Source organism: Theropithecus gelada, chromosome 4 (genome assembly GCF_003255815.1).
Source record: "Theropithecus gelada isolate Dixy chromosome 4, Tgel_1.0, whole genome shotgun sequence".
NCBI lineage: Eukaryota > Metazoa > Chordata > Mammalia > Primates > Cercopithecidae > Theropithecus > Theropithecus gelada.
This window is the reverse complement of record NC_037671.1, coordinates 113,889,930-113,916,536: the sequence shown is the minus strand read 5'-3', so window position 1 is coordinate 113,916,536 and position 26,607 is coordinate 113,889,930. Positions and strand designations below refer to the sequence as shown.

Genomic DNA, 26,607 nt, shown 5'->3' with positions numbered 1-26,607 from the left:
AGATTACAGGCATGAGTCATGGTGCCCTGCCAATTTTTCTCTATTTTAAGATTAGCTATTATGAAATGACAAAAACACATTTTTAAAAAAAACATGAAAATCTTTTTTTTTTTTTTTTGAGATAGTGTTTTGCCTTTGTCACCCAGGTTGGAGTGCAGTGGCGCAATGTTGGCTCACTGCAACCTCCGTTTCCCAGGTTCAAGCAATTCTCCTGCCTCAGCCTCCAGAGTAGCTGGGACTACAGGCACGCGTTACCATGCCTGCCTAATTTTTGTATTTTTAGTAGAGATGGGGTATCACCATGTTAGTCAAGATGTTCTCCATCTCCTGACCTTGTGATCTGCCCGCCTCAGCCTCCCAAAGTGCTGGGATTACAGGCATGCGCCACTGCGCCCAGCTGAAAAACATTTTTATATAGTCAACAGATAAGGAGAAAAGGCCATTGCCTTCGTGTTATCCATTACTATGATGTTATTTTTGTGTTAGATGATGATAGTTATGGCTAATAAAAATAAGACATCACATAATCAACTCTTTCCTTGTTAATTTAAAGAGAATCCTCTTTTTTGAAACATTACTGCTTTGGATTGATTTCTTTTTCAGGTGGCTGCTCTCACATATTTTTTTAAATTTGGTATACTTTTAATCTTACATTTCCACAAGTTTTCCCTACATTTTTACTTTCATGTTCTGGAATAAGTCTTTGGTGCTACAGGGTTTTCCTCCAAAATGGAGACTATATTAGAGAAGGAGAAAAATAGTCTTCCTTCTTCCTAGATAAGACTTAAAACAAAAAACAAAAAAGACTTTAAAAAAAAAAACAAAACCCAAACATGTTTTACTTTCTACAGAAATCATTGTTTTTATATTCTTTAATTCTGCATCCTTTGGTACCTGGCAGTCCACAAGCTGGGCCTCCATGTCCATGGGCTCCTTGGGTGTACCCAGCGCAGTATCCAGAGTGGCCTTGGTACTCAAGAGCCAGCTGTCCAGCTCATCGGCTTCACAGCGATACCTCTGCAGGGCCTGTTCCTGCCTTTGTTCCTCCAGCTGATCATTCAACTTCTCCTAATGAAAGATCACGCTAAGGTAAAATCTTGAGAATTTAACATAGTAAAGCAACGGTTCCAGGCCCTGGCTGCACATAAGAATCACCGGTAAAACTTTAAAAAATTATCTTTGCTTAGACCACATCCCAGAACAACAATCAGAATTTCTAGGGGTAATTCTCAAAATTGGTATTTAAAAAAAGACGCCCTAGTGATTCTAATGTGCACCTAGAGTTGAACAAGGTATTCTCAAATAATATACCTATACGACCAGGCAGCAATATAAATGGTGGAAATCAGCCAAGGATTAGAACAAAACAATGGCATAAAGCAGTTGGTGAATGGCAGCAGACACTGGACCTCTATGGCTGGGAATAGTAGCAAGTGATGGAGACTGTGGCAAACTGAAAAACATGTGGCCTGCCTAAAACAGCAGCCACATACAGTTCCAGGCAATTGATCCCTGTGGGAAGGGGTGGTCCACTATTAACTTTCATCTCAAGTGAAGGCAGAAATCTAAATTTCTAGGTTAGCTCTCTGAGTTTTTCAATGATTGCAAATAATTCATGTTAAAAAAAAATCAGGCCAATCACTTCATTTTGAAACTCCCACAAGTTTTTCATAGAGTTACTGGGGACAATATAAATGAATTAAAAGTTAACTTTTAAAATAAATATTTTAAGAATTATTTTATGAATAATTCATTATTTTAAAATTTTATTAAACAATTTAAAATGGAAATTAATAAGTAGGGCAGACACATTGGCTTTAAATTTCTCTAATACAAGAAGTATTAGGTTGGTGCAAAAGTAACTGTGGTTTTTGCCATTATTTTTGCACCAACCTAATATATGAATAGATTATTTGACTAATCATATAATAGGTAAAACTAGAGACAGACTACATACCCCACAACGGGGTCATGGTTAATTGCCTTATGTTATAATTAGCAGCTAAATAAAATAATATTTGGTTCATATAATAAGAAATGTATTGAGAACCCATTATGTGTCAGAGAAGCTGCCAAAAGATACAAGATGATAGATACTATAAAGGTCTTTAGGGAGCCTCCAGTCTAACCAAATTATAGAAGCAACAATAAAAGTAGCCTAGAAGCTTAGGGCCAAGAATTTACGAGAGAACAAATAAAAAAAGGAAGATAGCTGATTTTTAACACAGATACTACTGCTGCCCAAATTTGTCTCTATATTAAATAATATTTAAATTAAGTAATGTGGGAACCAGAATTGCAAGAGTATTTTCATGAATTACTATATTTGAATTGGCTAACAGTGACTGAGTAGGATTTATTCTTTATAGTATTAGTAATATCATCCGTCAAATGCTGTCATGTAAACACAGCAAACCATTATGCAAACCTTCTACAATTATTCTTCATAAGGCTCATGTCTACCAAGAATTTCCTTTCCACCTTCTCAATATTTTACACCTGAAATGAGTCAGAAGGGGGTCAAAGGACATATTCATGGCTACACATCGACTGTGCTCTCTTCAGGAGACCTTTTTTTTGAGACAGAGTCTTGCTCTGTTGCCCAGGCTGGAGTGCAGTGACGTAATCTCAGCTCACCACAACCTCTGCCTCCCAGGCTCAAGCGATTCTTCTGCCTTAGTCTCCCAAGCAGCTGGGACTACAGGCACACTCCACCATGTCTGGCTCATTTTTGTATTTTTAGTAGAGACAGGGTTTCACTATGTTGGCCAGGCTGGTCTCGAACTTCTGACCTCGTGATCCACCCGCCTCAGCCTCCCAAAGTGCCGAGGTTACAGGCATGAGCCACTTCGCCCAGCCATGAAGACCATTCTTGAAACACAATCCCAGTTGGGGAGAGGGAAGCAATGAAAATGTAGATAGGTAAGTAACCCACATACTTGGTAACATAATGTTAAAAGTTAACTCAGAAGTGAGGAGGCCACTTTAGAGTTATTGGTTACCTCCAAAAGCTGCCGTTTCCCTGAGGCTTTCATCCTGATGGTGGACATTCGCTCGGCTAAGACAGTGAGCGTGGACTGCAAGGCCAGCTGCTCCGCGGGGTCGGCCTCACAAGACTCGGATACCAGCTCCTCTGCGAGAGAGGACTGGAGCTCATTGATTTCATCCTGGAGCATGAGAATCTCATCCATCAATGCCTGGAGGAAAGACTGTGGAATCACACTCATGTATTGATTTTCTTCACTGAGGGATCATTAGCACAAGCTGAGTCTCACATCCATTGGGATTCGCGAAAGATATTTCACCTGGGAATCATTATCAACCAGCAAATAGGGGGCTACTCACCTAAGTTTCTAAATGAAAGGCCAGGACTTTTCTGATTTTACGTATGTATCACTAACCAAAGTGAGTTTGAGCAACTTAATTAATCTTTCTAGTTTTCAATAGGATCGTCTGTAATACAAGGATCATCTGTAATACCAACTTTTTATTTTATTTTTTAGAGACAGAGTCTCACTCTGTCACTCAGGCTGGAGTGCAGTGGTATGATCACAGCTCACTGTAATCTTGAACTCTTGGGCTCAAGTGACCCTCCCGCTTGAAGCTAGGACTACAGGTGTGTGCTATCACACCTGGCTAAATTTTTTGTTTTTTATTTTTTATTTTTTTACTTTTTGTAAAGACAGGATCTTGCTATGATGCCCAGGCTGGTCTCAAACTCCTGGCCTCAGGGAATACTCCAACCTGGATTACAGGCACGAGCCACCACATTTCTCAATCATTTCTAAGAGTCTCCAATATGATGTTGAAAATAAAATGTATTACTTTCTTACTTAACATGATTTTCCCACATTCACCTATTGCTTTCCCCAAATCTGAAACAGCATTGAACTCTAGTCCAAAACTCACATCGTTTCTCACAGGATGGGAGAAACCTGTAACCTATTTCTATGTGGTCACACTGCTCATTGTTTTTCATTTATCAAACTCTGAAAAAATAAGCGTCTCTCCCAAGTGATGTCTTCCATTCCCGAGACTTCAAATGCTTTCTAATCCTGAGCACTTCCAAAGGTACATCCCTAACCCAAACACCTGCCCTAAGTTTCAGGCTGTGTGTCCAACTTACCTAGTTCACGGGTGTCTGCATAGTGTTAAGTCTAAACCTGCTTCCCCTGCTGTCTTCCAACACCTCTCATTATGGCCCAAGCTGGAGACTTGGGAGTCACTCTTCATACCTTCCTCTCCTTCACTCACCAGATCCAATTCATCACCCAGTCCAATGGCTTTTATCTCAAAACTATATTGTGTATATCTGAATATCCCCCCTGCCCCCACCTGAAGCCAAAGTCAACTTCCTCTCTTGACTGAGTTGCTATATAATGTTCTACTTATGAGTCTATCTGCTTACACTCTCGTTGCTCCAGTCCAGTCTGTATGAAGCAATTACAGCAACCTTTTGAAAATATCAATTAGGTCCTCTCACTCCCCTTCTTTAAAATATGTACTGGATTCTTGCTGTGAAATAAAACAAACTTGTGTGATCTCACTCTTCCTGCCTCGTGTGCCACATTCCCTTCTTGCTCACCATATTCCTGCCTTCTTCAGCCACTCCAAGGCCCCACTTCAGTCACTTCCTGGCCTCAGGGCCTTTGAACATGCTGTTCCCTCAACGTGGAAAACTCTTCCCGCTCTGTGTGTGATGGCTCTATTCATCCTTTGCTCTTAGGTTAACTGTCGTATCTTCAGAGAGGCCTTTCATGACCACCCAATCCTAAGAAAATCTCCATCATTCTCTCTCAATAGTGCCCTGTTTTCCTGTCTATCATAATTATACTTGATTTTATTTCTCTCTTTTGGGGGTATTTTACGACTTGCTCTTTAGATGGAATCCTCACAGGAGAAATTTTTATTTAGGATTTCAATGAAGTTGGAAAAACAGGCTCTATCATTACAGAGGCAACTATGATTTCAAGTAAAGTAACATAGGCTTTATATTTGCCAGCATTTCATAGTTTCCAATGTGCCCTTATTTGCATAATTCCTATTTTTCCCACAGGACTGGAGGCTTTGCTGTAAGCACAGTGCCTCCTCAGAGTGGGCTCTCGCAATGTTAAACAGCAAACACCCCTTATCTTTTCCTAATATCAAATATCATCATGATAATTTTTAAATAAACTATTAATATTATATACATCTAGAAAAGTGAACAGATTATAAGTACACCAACTATAGATATATATCCATGCTGCTGCTACCCAGATCAAGAAATGGAACATTTCCAGTATTCTACAAGCTCTTTTGACTTCCTCCTTTTTGCTACTGCTGTCCTCAAAAATCACCACTGTGTTAACTCGTAAATATCAGAGGACTTTGGCCCTTATTTGAGCTTTATAGAAATGGAATCATACACGGTGCACTGCTCTGCGTCTGGCTTCTTTCGTGATTGTGAGAGTCGTTCATTTTGCTGCATGTAGAAAGAGTTAATCCATTTTTATCATTGTATCATATTCCACTGTCACCTGGCTGTGAATTGTTTTCACTTTCAGTTTTTCTAGTGAGTTTACTAGTGCAATCTCATTGTAATTTTAATTTCCATTTCCCCGATGACTAATGAGATTGAGTGTCTTTTGTGACTGACTGCTAAACATCTTTTGCCCATTTTCTACTAGAGTTGTTCCTTTTCTTATTGATGAATGGAGTTGTTTGTATATTCTGGATAGGAGTGCCTGTGTTTCTTTTGGTTCTGCATATTGCAAATAATCTGCTCCCACGTTGAGGCATGGTTTTCCCTTAATGGGGAAATATTTCCTTAATAATATCTTTTGATGGAAAGAAGTTCTTAATTTTATCATGGTCTAATAGAATCAATATTTTCCTTTACTGTTAGGGCTGTTGGTGTCCTATATAGGAAATCTTTTGCCTAACCCAAGATCATAAATAGAATACAATCTCATAGGTTATCTTCTAGAACAATGCTACTCAAAGCATGGCCCACGGAATAATAACAGTCTGCAAAATGTTTGTTACTGGCTTATGACGAGATAAACATATTGAGAGCAAGTGCTAAGAAACTTTTATAGTAATTTGACAGTTATGACATCCAAGCAGCATTTGATTGAATTTTACTAAAGGATCAGTCTGTGATGGATTAGAATGTTTTTTAAAAATATCATTCACCACAGATATTTTAAAATATTATTTTCAAACTTTTCTTTGGTAATAACTTCACATTTAGATCTACAAACCACATAAACTTAATTTTCATGTCCAGTGTAGAAAGAGGTGAAAATTCTTTTTTTTTTTCTTTTTGCCCACGGTTTTGCAGTGTAATCTTTGCCACAAACCAAGTGTCTGTATAAATGTGATTCTGCTCTGGCCTCGAATTCTGTTCCATCAACTCATTTGGCTGTTTGTGCAAATACCACGCAATCTTAATTATTGTAGCTTTATAAATCTCCCTATCTGGTAGGATATGTCTTTCAACTTTATCAATCTTTTTCAAGACTGTCCTGGTTATTCTTTACTTCTGGCGTTTTTAATACATATTTTCCCACACATTTGCAGTATACTTTATTATTATTATTACTATTTTTGAGACAGAGTCTCGCTCTGTTGCTCATGCTGGAGTCAGTGGCAAGATCTTGGCTCACTGCAACTTCTGCCTCCTGGGTTCAAGTGATTCTCCTTGCCTCAGCCTCCAGAGTAGCTGGGACTATAGGCATGCACCACCACACCCGGCTAATTTTTGTATTTTTAGTAGAGACGTGGTTTCACCATGTTGGCCAGGCTAGTCTTGAATTCCTAAGCTCAAGTGATCTGCCCACTTCAGCCTCCCAAAGTGCTGGGATTACAGGTATGAGCCACCGCACCCAGCCTGCAGTGTACTTTAGAATTAGCTTGTCAGCCTCCACCAAAAAACTTGCTGCAATTTTTAAAATGTGATTGCAATGAATTTACAGACTGATATTGTTTATTACATATTCAAAGTATTTTTTATACATTCAAAGTATTATACATTAAAAAAACTTCCATTCAGTATTTTCTATTATTTCATAATAATGTTTTGTGCCTGAATGCTGAAAGTATCAAATCTATATTTGGTCTGATTTTAAATGCTCCTCCATAATTAGATGGATCTTATTATGTCTTTGTTGTTGTTGTTGTTGTTGTTGTTTTTACACTGATCCTTCTGTACAAGCAAGAAGAGCCTCCTAACAATTTCACACTGTGTTCATTCTCATTCTCTCTTCTGTGCTTTTCCACACACATTTACATTTATAGTGCCTCCTACCCACTCCTGTTGCCATTCCAAATTTTCAAACTCTGTCTCCTCAAAGTCCTGGTTAGATCTCGTTTAACCTACTTTCCACCAAATGTAGCCCACAATCAGATTTCTGTTTTCTGTCTGATGTGTTGGTAACTCTCACCAGCACTACCTCATTAAATCTCAGTGGATTTGACCAACCAGGTGCACACTGAAGTTATCAGCTTCCATTTAAAACTCAAAATGTTCTAAAATAGTTATCTGAATGTTCTGCAGTCAGTAACGAAGGAATTAGGAAAATCTGGAACTGTTCACTTAAATCTTTTTTTTATTTTTTTGGGGGACAGTCTCGCTCTGTCGCCCAGGCTGGAATGCAGTGGCAGGATCTCAGCTCACTGCAAGCTCCGCCCCCTGAGTTCAAGCAATTCTTCTGCCTTAGCCTCTCAAGTAGCTGGGACTATAGGAACGCGCCACCATGCCCAGCTAATTTTTGTATTTTCAGTAGAGACAAGGTTTCACCATGTTGGCCAGGCTGGTCTTGAACTCCTGACCTCAAGTGATCCACCCGCCTTGGCCTCCCAAAGTGCTGGGATTACAGGTGTAAGCCACTGTGCCCAGCCTCACTTAAATCTTGTTAGAGGCAGTCCTCTCCGCTCATGCTTGAGTTTACTCTTAAAGGTGAGTGGACATTTTTGGAAGGTAGCTAGAGTTTTTAACTTAAAGATCTAGCAGCCATGCTCAGGAGGCATGAAATTTTCCTTTGGGGCCATAAAAATGTTTTGGAACCAGAGACAGGCAGCGGTTGTACAACATTGTCAATGTACTAATACCACTAAATTGGACAATTTAAAACGGTTAATTTTATGTTATGTGAATTTCACCTCAATTAAAAAAAAATTCAGCCATCAAATATGTCTTCAGTCCCATAACTCTGAGTATAAGAGCTGGTGGCCATCAGCTACCTGACAATATATGATTCAAGATAAGGAGAAGGAGATGAAATGCATGCTTCTGGGTTTCTGATTTGTAATTGCAAACTTGGCATGTGTATGACACTTACATAGCTTAGAGAAGTTCTATGAGCTTCTCTAACATAAAAACTCTTTAATAGCAAGGGTGAAAAGAAACACAGACCTTATGTTATGTGACTTTCAGAACTATCTACATGAACATAATATTTTTTTTGTTGTTTTTTTTGTAGGGGATGGAATCTTTCTCTGTCCCCCAGGTGCCATCTCGGCTCACTGCAACCTCCACCTTCCAGGTTCAAGCAATTCTCCTATCTCAGCCTCGTGAGTAGCTGGGACTACAGGTGTGTGCCACCACTCCCAGCTAATTTTTGTAGTTTTAGTAGAGATGGGGTTTCAGCGTGTTGACCAGGCTGGAATGTTTCCTTTTCTTTATTTTTTTCTTTTTTTTGAGATGGAGTCTCGCACTGTCGCCCAGGCTGGAATACAGTGGTGTGATCTCGGCTCACTGCAAGTTCCGCCTCCCGTGTTCACGCCATTCTCCTGCCTCAGCCTCCCAAGTAGCTGGGACTACAGGCACCCACCACCACGCCCGGCTAATTTTTTCTGTTTTCAGTAGAGACGGGGTTTCACCGTGTTAGTCAGGATGGTCTCGACCTCCTGACCTTGTGATCCGCCCGCCTCAGCCTCCCGAAGTGCTGGGATTACAGGCACGAGCCACCGCGCCTGGCTTTTCTTTTTTTTTTTTTTTTTTTTTTTTTTTTTAAGCTTACAGCACCTGGTATTCCTGGGCAGTCTCCCATCCAAGTACTAACCAGGCCCAACCCTGCTTCACTTCCAAGATCAGATGAGAGACCACATTTCTTCCCATATTCTATTTTAGTTGTTACATATATGAAAAAACAAAACAAAATAACCACAGAGCTCTGTGTCCTATTTATCACTGAGCTTAGTGTGGCAACACATGTCCCCAAAGCACCAGATGCCCACGATAATAAGTTCGCAATGACAGAGGGCTTAACAGTCAGAACAACAGCCACAAGTCAGCTCATGAACTGCATTCAAGCCTTAAAATGAAATCTGTAAGACAGCCAGGCGTGGTGGCTCAGCATGTAATCCCAGCACTTTGGGAGGCCAAGGTGAGTGGATCACCTGAGGTAAGGAGTTCGAGACCAGCCTGGCCAACATGGTACAACCTCATCTCTACTAAAAATACAAAAATTAGCCTGGCGTGGTGGCAAGCACCTGTAATTCCAGCTACTGGGGAGGCCGAGGCAGGAGAATCGCTTGAGCCTGAGAGGCGGAGTTGCAGTGAGCCAAGATCGCGCCATTGCACTCCAGCCTGGGCAACAGAGTGAGATTCTGTCTCAGAAAAAAAAAATGAAATCTATAAGACAATTTAGAGAGGATAATCAGAAAGGCACAGCATTCCACACAAATTCAGTAGTTTAGACAAGTGTTTAAAGGGAAAATGCAGGAATTAGGTTACTTCCTTAAAAAAACGTGAATACTTCCAAAAGAGTGTGGGAAAGAAGTAAAAACTAAAGTATTTCTATTAATTTTTAGGAAATATAAAAAACCATACTGGACTTCCTCACGCCCATTCAGTTGAAATTTAGAAATAGTAATTCTATAACAGTGCTTGAAATTTTTAAAGTACCATTCCAGAAGCTAAGAACAAATTTAGATACTGAGATACCACCAGCTTTTCATGTAGGCAGCTGTGTTCCAGAACTTGTAGAACTTAGGCACAGCTAGCACAAGGTAGCAAAAATAGCTCATATAAAAAAATAGTAGATATGTAATGATACATGAAATTATACTAAATTCTACATTATTGCTATTTTCTTTCCCTCCCATTAGAACATTAATATGTTCTAATTATATTAATATAAAATATTAATAGAATTAGTTAATATAACATGAATATATTTTCTCTCTTAATAAAACATTAAGCCCCAGTGACTGGTCATCTTCATTAAATTAGCTGTACCTCCTTACTGCTGCGATGGCTAGCACGGCTACTGCCAACTTAGAAAGGGACAAAAAGTCACGTGGTTGACCTTAATGACAAGAAAAGTCACAGATTCACTTCTAATTTATAATTCTCAGAATTAATGTGCAATTTTGAGTTGTCTCCATTAAATCTCTTGAACAGAATCATCATTTTGCTCCACATTCGGTTTCTGTGTGTTTCCATCCTAATGCCTGAGCAACAGGGTGGTGGTGCTGATTGGAAGCTAACTTGCATTCTCCGTGAGGAACTCTGGAAGGGCAGAGCAGGCCACCAGGATCCTGTTTTCATGCAGCTCCTAAATATTGTGGGAGCCAGTGATGGGTCTTTGGCAATTGTGGGCAGCCGCCCGGGCTACAAGAATAGGGAGCTTGAACAAAGGTGGAGATGTCCTGAAGCTGGAGAGAGGCTCAAACTACTTAAACTTTCTGCAACATCGGCATCTGATAATCGGAGTGAGTGACCCTCAAATGCATTCTAATCCAGTCCTTGCGTAATTTACACTATATTCCTTTTGAATGCTTAAAGAATGGGGCCTCCTGCAGAACAGCCATCGAGGTTGCCCTGAGGAGCACGTACTCAACCTGAAGGAAGCCCTCTGGCTCCTTCCAGTACAGTGAAGCAGAGGTGCAGGGAACAGCTGGACAGACAGAACCGCAGGAGCAAGGAAGACCCAGGAGCCCCAGGGAGCACACTGGAGCAATAGGGACACCCTTTCAGATGAGAAAGAGGTGGCCACTGGCAACAGAAAACTGGGGTACCAGCTAAAGAGAAATGGGAGACACTGAGGCCCCTTTAGAAAGGAGAGGGGTTTGGGAGACTAGCACTCTAGTGATAAAACGGGGGAAGCTCAGAAGTAAATGGCATTTTAATAGTCCCCCAAGCCCCTGACTGTCCCCCTGATTGATCTGGTCTTGGATAACAAGGGTTAATTCTCACTTTGTGCTTTCATAGCACCCTCTACAAATGTGGCTGAGGGTGGGTGACTATGGGATAGCAGAAAGACCTACAGAAGGTAGTTTTGTTTTGTTTTGTTTTTTTACCAAAATAAGGCCTAAAAATGGACACTATTCACTTTGATCTCTATCTTCAGAAGCTACAAGAGTGTAAAAAACCTGAAACCACTATTTCTCAATATGCTGTCTCTAGATGAAATGTTCTCATTTTTGTGTTATACTGAAAGATATATATTGCAAAAGAATGCAACTTTATCTGACTATACATATGAACAAGCAGTGTATTCCAAGGTTATCCTGCTTCCAAAACTAGGAAGATGTAAAGTAGAAGAAAGACAAAGTACAATGTTTCACTCTTAAAGCTGTTAAGTTACCCTGTCTTTGATAAACATGCTTGAAAGCCATGCTTTCATAGCTCTTAATTAACATCTAAAAATATCTTTCTTCCCTCCTGCCTTCTGAAGGACTGTCAACGCTCCTGGGTTCTTGTCCCAGACAGGCAGCATTTTCCTACATCAGGGTGATGAATATGTAGGAGAATGTGTGCCTCAGTATCCTAAGACCCTACTTATACCAAATAAATATAATTTTAACAGCATACCTCATCAGACTGCCAAAGTATTAACCAGATTTTAATTTCTAAACATTTCTTAGCATGCATTTTAAATGGACACATTTTTAACATTATCTTTCTGCATTAGATTAATGTAATGATCTCTAATTTTTTGCCTAGTCTAACCTTCTAAAAAATGATTTAAGTCAGGGACAATCACAAGATGAGACTCAGAACTTATGAAGCCTGAGACATATTTTCTGAAGTAATAATGGAGGAACACCCCCTGGCTAAGTTTCTTAAAACAACAATATCCAGAAAAGGTAGATTTGGAGTATATTTTATTCTTACAACAATGGCTCACAACAAAACCAAAATAACCTGGCAACTCTAAGGAAACACATTTTGTGTAATCAAAGTTAAAAAGCAACATCAATGCATGTAGCTTTCTTTAATTAGATTCAAAGTCTGAATCTCTCTCTCTCTTTCTCAGATCCCTGCCTGAATCAGCAGTAGAAACGACCATCATTAGGACTCTTGTTTACTCTGGAAGAACTGATAAGATTAAAAAAAAAAAAAAGTCAACTGGCTATCTCAAACACATGCCTGACAGGCCAAACAGTCACAAGAGTGCACTTATTTAATCAAGCAGGAAACTGAAGTCATGGCTATTTGTACCTGATGTTCAGCCATCTGGCTTTCTGGACTCCTGCCGGGCTCTGGGCTCTCACTGAGTTTCAGCTCAATGGCCTCCATCTTCGTAGAGATGGACTGGAGGGAGTCCTGGTACTTCTGCTGGCGTTCCAAAGCTTCATAGAGTGTGCGCTGCTTCTCACTGATCTACACCAGAAAAGGGATGTTACCAAATACTTCCCAGGCCCTTATCTTTCAGATTACAACATTTCTTTCTTCAGTGCTTTACCTCTGTGGCCCAGCATAGGGTACTCAGCTGTGGACTGGATGTGTAAACTCTCTGCATGTGTTTCATAAGACAATCGCTAAGTTTACTGGTGTCTGGTGGGCATAACCAAGTCCACCTTGAAGACTTACCACATTCTTTAAGGTTTCCCAAGAACGCTGCAGATCACCCAGTTTGGCAGTAGCGGATGGCTCCAATCCTGGTTCATACAACTCCTGGGACGCTGATGTGCTGGGGTGAATCTTTGCGGCATCTGTCTGCAACCTCTCAGCAGACAAGGCTTGGTAATATGCAATGTCCTGTGAGTGCAAAGCACAGTGCTGAATTAAACAAGAAGAAAAGTCTAGATTAATATGCTCTGGGTACTGTTGGTCATGTCAAGGAAAGATTTCAGATCTACACCTTTTATGGAGCACTACAAACTAGTAAATTAGTAAACTCTTGTGACTAGAAAAGTTTAAAGACTGTATCGAAGCACACTATAATTGTTTCAGAATTTTTGTTTATATACATCAAAAAACAACTTTACCAATATTTCAAGCTGCCAAAACTCATTCTTATTCTATGTTTGTTAAATGGAAATACAAAGGATTTAAGCAGTACACATGTATTTAAAGATTGATTACAATAGCAAAAAAAGGGAATCCTAATGATCTAGTTCCTAAAATGTTGCCAAATGTATTCATTAAAGTTTTAAATAATTTTAAAAACTACTTTACTTAAATAAAATTAAATCTACAGATGCAGCCAGATCTTCACTATTTGTGGGTTCATTATTTGCAGAATTAATTTAAATATTTTGATACTAAATAAGAAAAATATAATGGGGAAGTTACAACTACTCTAAGAAACAAATAATATAAAGGTTTTCTTCTATTCATTTCCTCAAAGTATACACACACACAAAATCAAAGTGAATGATGAAATATCATGCTTTCAAATTTTTTAAATCTATTGTGTTATAAGTAACATTACATATTTTATTTGTATTGATAAAATTTACTATATCAAGAGATATAGTAAAGATATATCAAGAGACATAGTAAAGATGGTTTTCAATTGTTTCTATGGTTATTTATCTGTATTTCAGTAGAAATTTAATTGGGGGAGTAATTGCTATTATAAAGTTCATTGTTTTTGCAGTTGGACTGTTGAAGGGAATTATGTCAGCTTAAAATACCTGAGTCTTATTGATAATCATGTATTAGTAAAAAGTATTGAAGAAGGCTCCAGCCATCTGAGAAACAAATGTAGCAGTGTCATGCAGTAGAATGAATTCAGACTGGGACAGCTGAGATTCTAGTGAAATTCTCCTCTAGTGTAGCTATGTAATTGGAGCAAATAACTTACATCTTGCACACTGGTTCACTCACTGGTCCAACCTTGGGTGGGACTGAGGATTACATGAAATAATATTTGAGTGACTATGACAGCTTCTATCCATTTTGTTGTTGTTCCTGAGGTCTCCAGATGAGTCCCCAACATTTATTGATGACATTGGAACATGAAGACTGCTTCCTCTTCATTCCTAACCCTGTCACTGTCTTGAGTGGATTACTCCTCATGTCCTTAATAGGTTTAGATCCATTGATCCTCACTCACTCCCACCCCACTTCAGTCCTCCACACCCTTGTATGCTGTCATCACTCAATTGGACTTGCAGTTATGTCTAAAGTTACTTAAACCCCTTTCTTGCCAAGACTCTTGTTTCTCTTGCTCTTTTAACCTTTACTTCATCCACTTGGAAAACCGCAAACATGACTCAATCCAGCTTTTCTTTCCAGGGTGCATATATGCATGTGTCTTATTGACACACACACACAAAAATACACACACAAACACACACACACATACACATACACATGCAATCCAAGCTGTCATGGAGATACTACAACTTCTCGAATTTTCAAAAGTCTATGTATATTCACACTCACCCTTATCTTATGCTTGCCAGTTTCATTGCTTAAACCTGACTCTCCCACAGACTCTGAGAATCCCACAAACTGCCTTTTCAAGGACCTTGTCTATTAACATCCTCTCCTGCTTTGTTGACTTTCACTTTTCCATCTAAAAACACCTACACACACTGTTTCTTTTCTTTGTTTTCTTGAAGGAGATCACATTTTCTAAAAAGTCCGCAGTTCACAATGTGATGGGCCGTCACACGTGAATGCACCTGCATGCACAGGCTGCATCCTCATTTCTTTGTTTTCTCCCTTTCATTTCATAATCCAACTTCTAAAAGGGTGATTTTCACATGGGACTTTCTCACCCTCAATCCACTTCTAAATTCCAGTTTGGGCTTTGATCCTGATGACTGCAGAGCTTGCTCTCACCAGCTTCTATGACAAAACATGATGAATTTTCATCCCTTCCCTTGCCAGACCTCTAGCATTCAATAGCACCGAAAAACCCTTTCTGGAAACACTTCCTAAAAAATCTCTCTGTTCTCCTCCCAGCTTTCTAGTCATTCAACTCTTGCTCTTTTGTAGTTTGTTTTTCACTCACTCACCAATACTGGTGAATTGATAAGCTCCAGACTCACATATCCATGCATATCGTATAGGCTCTTCAAAGTCAGCATTTCCAAAATGAACCAATTGAGGATGAAAAAATGAAGTATTATCCATCTTGCAATAAATGGAATGTCTTCTCACTTAAGCTATAAACTTGGGATTTATTCTTGATTTCTCCTCCCCCTTACCATCCACTGCTTATGGGAGGATGAAGTGCTAACGACGCATATCCTGGTCACAGCCTTGGTTCAAGTTCTCATTACAGTAACAACTTCCTAACTCAGAGGTTGCAAACTGGCAGCCTGTGGGCTGCCTCTGACCTGCACACATTTAGTGTGGCTTATACAACGTTTTAAATTGTTTAAAATCTCTCTTTATGAAGATAGAGAGATTTCATTAAAATTCACATTCACAGCTTGTTTTGCAAACCACAAAGTATGGTAACACTGGGCCCTGTGTCTTTGTTGAAGTAATGCTAACAGAGGAGACATTGCCTCATTTATGTGGGGCAGGAGCTGTCCAGGCCTCTGTAGTCCCTCCTGACCTGTTTCTCTCATTTTTATCACCAGGGTGGACCAAGCATGAGACTGTGCAACTTCTGTTTCTAACCGCTCTCCTGGCTCTGAATTTGCACACCTCTATTCTCCTGTCCACATTGATCCAGAAGTATCAGTTCTAAAACGCAGTTCTATACACAGCTTCTCATTAAATTCCCTCAATGGTTAAATATTAGCTTCTGGAGGAAGCTGAAATTCCTTCCTGTGGCATTCAGGGCCTCCATGATGTGGTTCCCATATCCCTCTCAGTCTCACTTCCCCCTCTCCTCCTCCTCCAATGTTTCTCCAATTATACTGAAACTATTTGCAGTTGCCTTGATGGGCCATTTTGCTTCCCGCCTCCTCAGCTTCCCACAAGTGGTTTTCTTCTGCCTGAAAATCTTCATCTCACATGACCCAACTGCACTCCAACTGCCTAACTGTGCTCCCCCCTTAAAACCAAAGAGGGCCATCCTTGACCCCTGCCTGACCCCAGCTAGTTTAGGTGCTTTCTCTAGACCCTCCCACAACACTGTGCTGCCCTCTGCCACACCACCTGCCACCCTCTATTGTAAGCATTTGCCTGTCCTCACACACATTGTAAGCTCCCTAAGGGCTGTCTGGGTCAGTGCTTTTCGTCTTCACCCTGAGCATGTTATGGAGTGTTTGGCAAATAAGAAGCTGGCCTATATGTTCATAATAAACCATGCTTGTAAATGCATTTTATATTATAAATTATATTATTTTATATACATGTAAAGTAATACTATTACTGTCCACAAAGAAAAGCAGGAATGGCTTTAAATGGTGTAAATATTTTACATTAGATACTCTATTATAAATACAGAAGGCCCCCAAAAGAGTTAAAATAAAATAAATTTATTACAAATAATTTTTTTCTGGCAGTCTCTCTCTCTCTCTCGCTCTGTGTGTGTGTGTGTGTGTGTGTGTGTGTGTATGTGTGTATGGCTCATGCCTACAGACAGGAATGACAACTCCTGGTTTCTTAAAAGGGTTTGAAAATACATCACCTTTTATAGATGAACACTTTCTATTTATTTGAAGTACATACATAAATTCAATTAAAATAAATCACTCAGTACTATAAATAACTACTAAAGTCAATATTTGATGTAGTGAGGAGTCGCTGTTAAAAATACATTTCTTATTGCTTATGTGCCTAAGTTATAAGAGTTATTATGAGTAGATTCCTAAGGAAATAAATCTGGACAATTGTAGCTACTATTTGATCAGCATTTTCTAGTTTGAAAAGCACTTTCATGATTAATGTCACATTTCATTTTCACAACGTTGTGAATTGAGTAGTATCGCTTCTCACTTACAAACGAGGGTATGAAGGGACTTCCCAGGTGCACTCAGCTTAGAGGAGGAAGAGCTGCAACTCAGTGTGAGCTTTTCACTTGGAGGCCAGTGATTTTCCCATTACACTCTTGCTCGCTCTTTTCACATCTATTCCTCTCTCAACTCTTCTGCAGAGTCTAAGACTTGGCTTGCTTCTAAGGGGAATCAAGAAGCCTGCAGCAAAATCTGGGAATGCCTCAGTATTTCTACCTTCAAGTAAGCTAAATTGTTATTACGTTTTAGCTAATAGCTACTGTCAGAGACAGAATACACTGACTGTGAGTGGGACCAGGTAGTTATATAACAGAGATCTACTTGCAGGAACAGCAGGCACGAAACCTTTTTTTTTTTTTTTAAACAACTGTGATTTTATAAAGCAGTTCTATTTGGCTGCTCCCTGAAACAGTTGTACACATTCTGTGCACAAAACTCAGGGTTTTTAATCTGAAAACTGAAACTTATGGGGATCCTACATGTCCTCCTCAGTTTCAAGAGACAATGTTATAAATCCAGTGCATCGCTGGCCATGGTGTCATATTTTTTCATTGTCTTCTAACTTATATTACTATACAAAAATAACATGTGGCCGTAATGATGGGGTTGATTTGTTTGAGGAACACCAAGCGTACTACATTTCCTTTTTAACAGCTCCCTCAGAGTAAACCTGTCTGTCTTAAACTAAGTGAAGGCACTTCCCCCTATTTTGCAGCATCACATGTAAGTATTTTAGATTAACAATGCAATTTTATTGATGTTTTCCTGTGTCTAGGGGAGAGGGAAGAATTAAAACAAAGCCTAATCTTACTGAGGGTTAGGATCTGATGAAGCTTTGTGGTTAATGTCAAGAAATAATGATAGAAATGTTTGCATATTTCATCATTTTTAGGGCACTTTCATGTATACTTTGACACTTTACAAGAAGTAGCATGGAGATTTACAATTTTGGAAAAGGTATATTCTTTCCACAAAGTCTCAAATAAGTATTTACTATTCAGTTTGAAAATTTTGAGAACCTAGACCATATTATATAGAACAACTTTTTTCTATATAATAATCAGCTGACTATAGCTCAATTTCTCTAATAACATCTGTAACCACAGGGAAGGACAAATCATCGAAGAATGAGTAATACATATTTTTAAATCAGAATTTGAAGAACACTTTCCCAAATCCCCCATGGCTCCCTGAACTTCTCCTTTTTTGTTGCTGTTTTTAGTTTCCTCTGATCACATTGTTATTATCTGTCCCATGTCTGCCTTTCTCTCTAGATTGTCAGGGCCTTGCAGGTAGGACCATGCTGACTCCTTCTCAGCTGCATCCTCAGGAACCAACACAAGGTTTCATGCTGAGCAGGTGTCAGAATGTGTTTGATGAATGGATGAGTTGATAATTTCCCTAGAGCTATCCTGATTTTTACCGAGAACTGTGTAATTGTATTAACTAAAGGTTTCATCATTTTGACGTTCCTTTTCCTTTTAATGAGAGAGGATTCTCTTCATCACAGAAATCCTATGATAGTCTGAATGCTTCTGCTTTAAAATAAAAGTAATATAACTGAATTATATTGAATTATAATACAGGTTATAAAACATTTGTTCTGTTTAATGCTTCTCCCTTAATAATACATATCAACTTCTTTGAAAAAACATAATTTCATAGGATAGTTTACATTTTTTAGTTGTCTTCACTAAAAAGTAAAGTATTACTTAACATGCATTAAAAGTTTTTGGTTACTATAAAGGCATCTTTTTGATTTCTATCTAATATTTGACATAAAACCTTTTTGACATTTAATTTTAGTATTATCTACATTTAATACATGGTAAAAGGTTTCTTATAACAAAATGGTTATTTTATTTTCCCCATTTTATAGAAAATAAAATTTAAGATTATTGAAAGATAAGTTAAACACTGAAATCTACTAGGCATTCTAGTATAAACATGGCAGACATTCCTTAAATTGGTACACAAGTTGTAAATAAAGAAATCTGACATAACGAACAGAAGTTTCCCATCTTCAAAATCTGAGCTGGTAAATGCCAACACTATATTCAATGCATGTTATAAAGCCGTCGAATCATGTTATTTTACAATGGTGACACAGATCTTTCATTTTCTGTTGGATGCAGAACCCCATTCCAGATGATTGCTAGGAACTAAGGCCATAATGTCTTAAAATAGGGCCTTCTGGGCTATCATTCCCATGACCTAATTTTTGCTCATGCCATTTTCTGTAGCCCAGGAGAGGAGACGACCTACTGAGACACATGACAATCATAGTTTGTGCAACTATAACACCTATTGGTGTGTCCCTGGAACCAAATGCAACAAAGTCTGAGATTCATACCCACGGTCTAATGGAATCAGAGAATGGAGTCCTGCATCTGCCCAGAGAATATTGCTAGAGGAATGCCAAGTGGGAGGTACCTGGTTAACAGAAGCATCTGTATTAGCCACAGGTGAAGGGGAGCGACAGGCAGGCGGAGAGGAAATCTCACTGTTGGTTCCCTCCTCCCCAGACTCCTCAGTGACCGGTGACAGCAAAGTGTGACAGCGACCTGCAGTCATCTGCCACGTAAAATGTAGCCCAAAGGACATGAAAATCAATTAGCTATGTTAACATAAGTCCTGTTCAGGCACAGGCCAAAACAGAGTTAATTATAAAACAAAGGTTAGAATTACCAGGACCCAAATTCACATATTAATCCTGTGTTAGTATTTAAAAGTTGTGTTTTCAAGAGAATATGATGCTAGTAATCATTTGTAAAACAATCAGGGATGGGGGTGCATATGACATTGAAGTTTGGTTGTTGATTAAATACTCCATTATTTTCCTTTCTTTGGAGAGTTTGTGGCTTTATAAATAACTGGAAAAATCATGAATCATACAAATGAGGAAAGGTCTACGAAATAAAGCTTGGTCTTTCGCGAACATCTCAAGTTTCTAATATCGTAGGGAGATAAATGCACCCAAAGTAGTACATTGCCAAATGGGCCCAGGTTTGGTTACTCATTACCTGAGGCACAGCACATATCAGGGAAAATACACAGCACTGGAAAACATTATAGTCACCAAAATACTCAATGCAGTTTAGATATCAAGTGTATAGGAAAATAGTGGCGCAGAATAGAAAATAACAGTTGATTTATTTTAATCCAAAGCCAAGCTTTAGATTGTCTGTTTTCATATTTTTTCTAACAATAGCTGTTCTTCCAAATTGTATTAAACATTTATACAGTAGAGTACCTGCACATAGGTAGTTAGCTAGTTAGCCTGCAAAACACAACTAAATATATGTGCCATGAATTTCCCATCCCCCAGACAACTAAAACATTGTGCAAATAAATTACTGTTTAAAGCTCAGAGCCTCTCAGTATTATTGCGAAATTATAAACAAATACAGGGCAGACCGCTGACAAGTTAAGTAATTCAGCTGTCTTGAGCACATAGTTTCATTTTAACTGTCATTGTTTACAGTGTCAAAGATTGGCCCGGCCCAAAGGTAGTCAGAGTTGAGGAAACTGTTTCTCCCTCTTAGTCTGCAAGATCGAAGGCTGGTCCCTGAAATCAGCCACGGAGAGGGAACATGGAGCCACTCGCCAGGCTCCAGTCAAAGAGCAAAGCCGCGGGGACCTACTGGAGCCTTACCATGACCACAGAGGGGTGGGCCGAAGGCGTGGGGAGGAGCTCCCCGTCCAGGTCCTCCGTCCCTTCCGCCAGCCCCTCGACCTCGGTCACCGTCAGCAGCATGGTGGCGTGCTTGGCTTTCATCGTCAGCATCTTGCACTTGGAATTCAAAGAAGCGATCTGCTCCTGGTAGCCCTTAATTTTCTGCGCCAGCTCCTGAGGAAACATTTCCCCCACCGGGGTGTCAGAGCAGCATCAAAAGGAAACAGAAGTAGTAGCGTTCATCTTCCTGCAGGGCGGGCCAATGAGCGCGCAGAGCCGCGCGGGCCCGGGAGGCAGGATGTGGAGGCGGCGAGTCCTCCTGCATCTCGCTACCAAGCCAGACCGCAGGCTGCGCGGCGCAGCGCAGGCACAGCCAAAGTGCCCGAGCCCGCATCCCCGCGTCCGCACAAAAGGAGAAATGAAGGGATGAGGCCGAATGAATGGTTTCTAATCGCGAGAGGCCCCATATGGAACCATGAACTTCCGCAACATTAGGCACTGACAACTTTCTTAAAAAGCGGAAAGCATCTGAAATTTACCAGATGGTTCATGCCATGGAAATTAGGTCATGTGATGGCTAAAACCACACCAAAAAAATGCAAGGCTCAGCTCTTGAGTACATTCAACAGAGTTGACAATCATTTATTTTACGTAGGGTCACATAGTCAATAGCCTATCTGTTCCTATGTCCCTAGGAATTTTTTTTAGGTAAGCTAGATATTACATATGGAAAGCCTAATTTTTAATGCAGATTGACCCCCAAATAAAATTTAGCATATTCATCAAATTTTCTCTTGCGCATTTCATCATGATGCTGAGGCTTTAACTAGAACTTTAGGCTTGAAGTGCAATTCGGATTTAATGGCTTTTAATTTCATTTGCTTTTGAAAAAATAATTGTTTTTTTTGTTTTTGAGCAGACAAGAATGAAAAAAATTTATTATGAGAGATAGAAGTTTTAAATATTTTATTAAGAGCTTATTGGAAATATATTCTGGATAGCACATAGCCCTTAAAAAGGTAACTATAGATTCATTTTAGGAGTATGGTAATTCTAAAATATTAAAGTTTTACTTTCTTGCTTAAATATTTTAAGTATCAAATATTAAAATTATACTTTATTGCATCTTTAAAAAATGAAAATACATTTTTAAAACATGATTCCTAAAAGTACAAAACTATTATTCTTTTTAATTTTTTTTTTTTATTTGGCTTCTTTGTTTGAGAGACTGTCATTTATTGTACGCACAGAACACATTTTGTGGGCCAGGTGCCGTGGCTCATGCCACTTTGTGAGGCTGAGGCGAGGGGATCACTTGAGGCCAGGAGTTCAAGACTAGCCTGGCCAACATGGTGAAACCCTGTCTCTACTAAAAATACAAAAATTAGCCGGAAATCGCTTGAATCAGGGAGATGGAGGTTGCAGTGAGCCAAGATTGTGTCACTGTACTCCAGCCTGGGCAACAGAGTGAGACTCTGTCTCAAAAAAAAAAGACAACATTTTGTGACAAAAATATTAAATCATGTCTTTAAAATAATTGTGTACATACATACACATACATTCATGTATATACACACACATATACACATGTACACACACATATGTACACAGAGTCATCCCTCAGTAACTGAGGGGCATTGGTTCTAGGAACCCTATTAGATACCAAAATTCACAGATATTCAAGTTTCTGACGTAAAATGGTATAGTATTTGCATATGCACATCTTCCCAAATACTTTAAATCATCTCTAGATTACTAATAACACCTAACACAATGTAGATGCTATGTATTATAAATAGTTGTTATACTGTGCCATTTAGGGAATAATGACAAGAAAAGAAGATCAACATGTACAGATGCAACCATCCTTTTCTCTCCTCAAACATTTTCCATCCATGCTTGGTTGAATTCATGGATGCGAACCTATGGATATGGAGGGCTGACTGCATGCAAAACACATGCGTGCACATGCGCGCACACACACACACACACGCATTTTGTTATTATTGTTGTTTTGTTTGTTTCTTCCCACCCAACCGAAGCTGAGAGGAGGGAAAAACAGTCCAGCAGAAATCAGCCAGCAAGCAGTCTTCTTGACTCATAATAGTATAGGAATTTTTTTTTTTTTTTGACAGAGTCTCGCTCTTTTGCCCAGCCTGGAGTGCAGTGGTGCTATCTCGGCTCACTGCAAGCTCTGCCTCCGGGGTTCACACCATTCTCCTGCCTCAGCCTCCCGAGTAGCTGGGACTACAGGTGCCCACCACCACACCCAGCTAATTTTTTTCTTTGTATTTTTTAGTAGGGACGTGGTTTCACTGTGTCAGCCAGGTTGGTCTTGATCTTCGGACCTCGTGATCTGCCCACCTCAGCCTCCCAAAGTGCTGGGATTACAGGCATGAGCCACCACGCCCAGCCAGGAATTTTTTAAACAAGGACTTAAAAAGTAGAAATCATTGCTTCTTTACCTCTGGGGATGTAGTTAATTAAACCTAATAGGATTTTTAAAAGCAGTGATTGAATAGCTACTTACTATATCTCGTCTAGTGGCTAGCACGTGGGTACTCAATAAATGCCATTTACTGTAACTAGTTAATAATAGAAGACAGATCTAGCAGATTATTGGACTCCTTGAATTTCAAGTCACCAAGCTTTCATACAATGGTTTGCCATTGTACAAAAATTTGAGGAATCTTTTTTATTATTTTATTGTATTTTATTTTTGAGATGAAGTCTTGCTCTGTCACCCAGGCTGGAGTGCAGTGGCGTAATCTCGGCTTACTGCAACCTCCAGTTCCTGGGTTCAAGTCATTCTCTTGCCTCAGCCTCCCGAGTAGCTGGAATTATAGGCCTGCGCCACCATGCCTAGCTAATTTTTGTATTTTTATTAGAGATGGGGTTTTACCATGTTGGCCAAGCTGGTCTTGAACTCCTGATCTCAAGTGATTTGCCTGCCTTGGCCTCCCAAAGTGCTGGGATTACAGGCATGAGCCACTGCGCCTGGCAACTTAAGGAATCTTTATGAAATAGACAGAGTTAGTTTTAGGCCTTCCACCCTTTGTAATCACATGGCTGGGCACAGCTCCCTACTGCAGTATCCTGCAAAGATGTGCCCACACTGACAGCAAGCGACCATTTCTTAAGCTGCAATTCTCAATCTTATTGTATACAAAACTCATTTGGATTGTTTCTTTAAAAAATGCACCTCTGGTCACCACTTCCAGAGGTTTTGATTGACTAGGTGTATGAGAGTCTGCATTTCATAATTAGCCCATGTGACTCCAATGCACGTGACTTGCACTGAGAAATAGTACTCTACGACTTACTTCTGTAAGTATAAACCTCTTGTAATCTCATTACCTTCGAGGGTTGGTTATTCAAGCTGTGGTCAAATCCACTAAAATAAAATGGAACACTTGGTTTCATGTTACCCATTCTCTTTATAAAATTTCTGAAAATGTTTATAAAGGTAGGCATTTCAGGTAGAGTGGCCACTAAAAGACAAGCAGCCTTTTGTGGCCAGTCTCTGATTTTCAGGAGCAGACTTTCTGCATCAGGTGGAAAGAAAAGAGGTCTGAGTATCCTCTCCTATGATTTAAAAGTGGCAGGATGATTTTTTTCAAATTAAATGCAACCTTTGCAAAAGTATTATTATTATTATTATTTTGAGACAGAGTCTTGCTCTGTTGCCCAGGCTGCAGGGCAGTGGCACAGTCTCGGCTCACTGCAACCTCCACCTCCCGGGTTCAAGCGATTCTCCTGCCTCAGTCTCCTGAGTAGGTGGGACTACAGACACCCGTCACCACGTCAGGCTAATTTTTGTATTTTTAGTAGAGACGGGGTTTCACCACATTGGCCAGGCTGGGCTCGAACTCCTGACCTTGTGATCCACCTGCCTTGGCCTCCAAAAAGTACTGGGATTACAGGTGTGAACCACCATACCCGGCCGAAAAATTATTTTTAAAAGTATGAATTCTTTAGCCATAAATAAATGATCAGTTATTTTTAAAGTTATTTGTAAGAAAACTAGATTCACCATAAGACTGAAATTCAATTAAAACAAGATAGAAAATACAGGAAGAAACCCTCTTCCCAATTTGTATGTTATCATCGGTTAAGCTTTCTCCACTCGGCACTTTCCTTCCTGTGTTTGTTTTATACATACAATGAAGCTCACACAGGACTGCATCATTTTTTACATGAAAATGTGTTCTAAGCCACAGTTGGTTTAAAACTAACAAACGTAACATGGATGTTCAGAACTGTGGAAGAAAATGCGACAAAATAAACAGCTCACTGGACCAAGAGCTGGGAAGACCTAGTCCACTGCTGGCTGAGCTGAGTTCACTCTGTGACCTTGGGGGACTCATTTATTTTCCAGGGACTTCATTATTCTCTTTTGTTTCATTAAGTAGCCCAGATAGTTTCTATTACAGTGGAAGAAAAATCACAGAATTTGGAGACAAAGATACTGAGATCGAGTCTAATTTCAATCAGTTACTAGATTTGGGAGCTCAGGAAGTCACTTTTTTCTAAGTTCAGTTTTTTTGTCAGTAAAATAAAGATGATTTTTAAAAAAATCCTTATGTCGGCCGGGCGTGGTGGCTCACGCCTGTAATCCCAACACTTTGGGAGACCAAGGTGGGTGGATCACTTGAGATCAGGAGTTCGATACCAACCTGGCCAGCATGGTCAAACCCTGTCTCTACTAAAAATACAAAAATTATCAGGGCATCGTGGTGGGCACCTGTAATCCCGACTACGCGGGAGGCCGAGGCAGGAGAATCACTTGAACCCAGGAGGTGAAGGTTGCAGTGAGCCAAGATTGTGCCACTGCACTTCAGCTTGGGCAACAGAGAACAAGACTCCAACTAAAAAAAATAAATAAATAAAAATAAAAATAAAAATAAAATAATATATATATGTGTGTGTATATATATATAAATTCTTACCTCATAGGGTTGATATAAAAAAGTGATGTAAAATTTTGTAAGTTACTTTAAAAAACATAAAGCTGGCCGGGCATGGTGGCTCACATCTTTTATCCCAGCACGTTAGGAAGCTGAGGCAGGCATATCACTTGAGGCCAGGAGTTTGAGATCAGCCTGGGTAACATGGCAAAACCCTGTCTCTACTCTACAAAAAAATGCAAAAACTAGCCTGAGTTAGTGGTATGTGCTCGTAGTCCCAAATACTTGGAGGCTGAGGTGGGAGGACTGCCCGAGCCCAGGAGGTAGAGGCTGCAATGAGCCATGATCCCACTGTGAGCCATGGTCTTGCCACTGCGCTCTAGCTTGGGTGATACAGCAAGACTCTGTCTCAAAAAAAAAAAAAAAAAAAGCACAAGTTTCTTGGGGAGGAAAAACCATACAACAAAAATGTTTAGTAGTAATAGTAATTATTACTCCAGAAACGATTTTAAAAATATCTGTACCATGATAGAAGAGTTGTTACAACAAAATTTTGGATCTTCCTAGATGGGATTAAAAATAGTTTCAAAATAAATACATAATATATAGTCTAATGTACAGACCAACATAAACAGTGGTTTCAAAAATCTACATTACATTTTCATTTAGCCATTGCATAAGAAAAATCACTCACATAGATGATGTCTATAGTTGTAGGAGTAAATGTAGATGGCATATTTAAATGATTTTGTAAATCATATATAAATGAAAATTATTAATGTTTATATATGTCAAGAAATTAAAGAATTAATTGCATTTGGAGAAGGGGGTGAGATTTTTCATCTTTACAAAGCAATGCTTTGAATCTTTTGAGAATCTCAACGTAAGTGGTTTGGAAAAATTGTTCCTTGTTCTCATGACAAAGTTAAAATAGGGCATACG

General features: G+C 39.4%; 1 protein-coding gene across 2 annotated transcripts in view; it reads right to left on the bottom strand.

Annotated features, from left to right (window-relative positions):
- The window catches only part of SYNE1 (spectrin repeat containing nuclear envelope protein 1), a 528,817-nt gene that overhangs the window by 158,558 nt on the left and 343,652 nt on the right, over positions 1–26,607 (bottom strand). For both annotated transcript variants that reach the window (XM_025384518.1, XM_025384520.1), the window contains 6 exons: positions 20,738–20,932; positions 19,516–19,656; positions 12,806–12,973; positions 12,434–12,595; positions 3,003–3,197; positions 895–1,068 (listed from right to left, as the gene is read on the bottom strand). In XM_025384518.1, the coding sequence (XP_025240303.1) occupies positions 895–1,068; positions 3,003–3,197; positions 12,434–12,595; positions 12,806–12,973; positions 19,516–19,656; positions 20,738–20,932 (1,035 nt within the window). The remainder of the gene's footprint in view (positions 1–894; positions 1,069–3,002; positions 3,198–12,433; positions 12,596–12,805; positions 12,974–19,515; positions 19,657–20,737; positions 20,933–26,607) is intronic.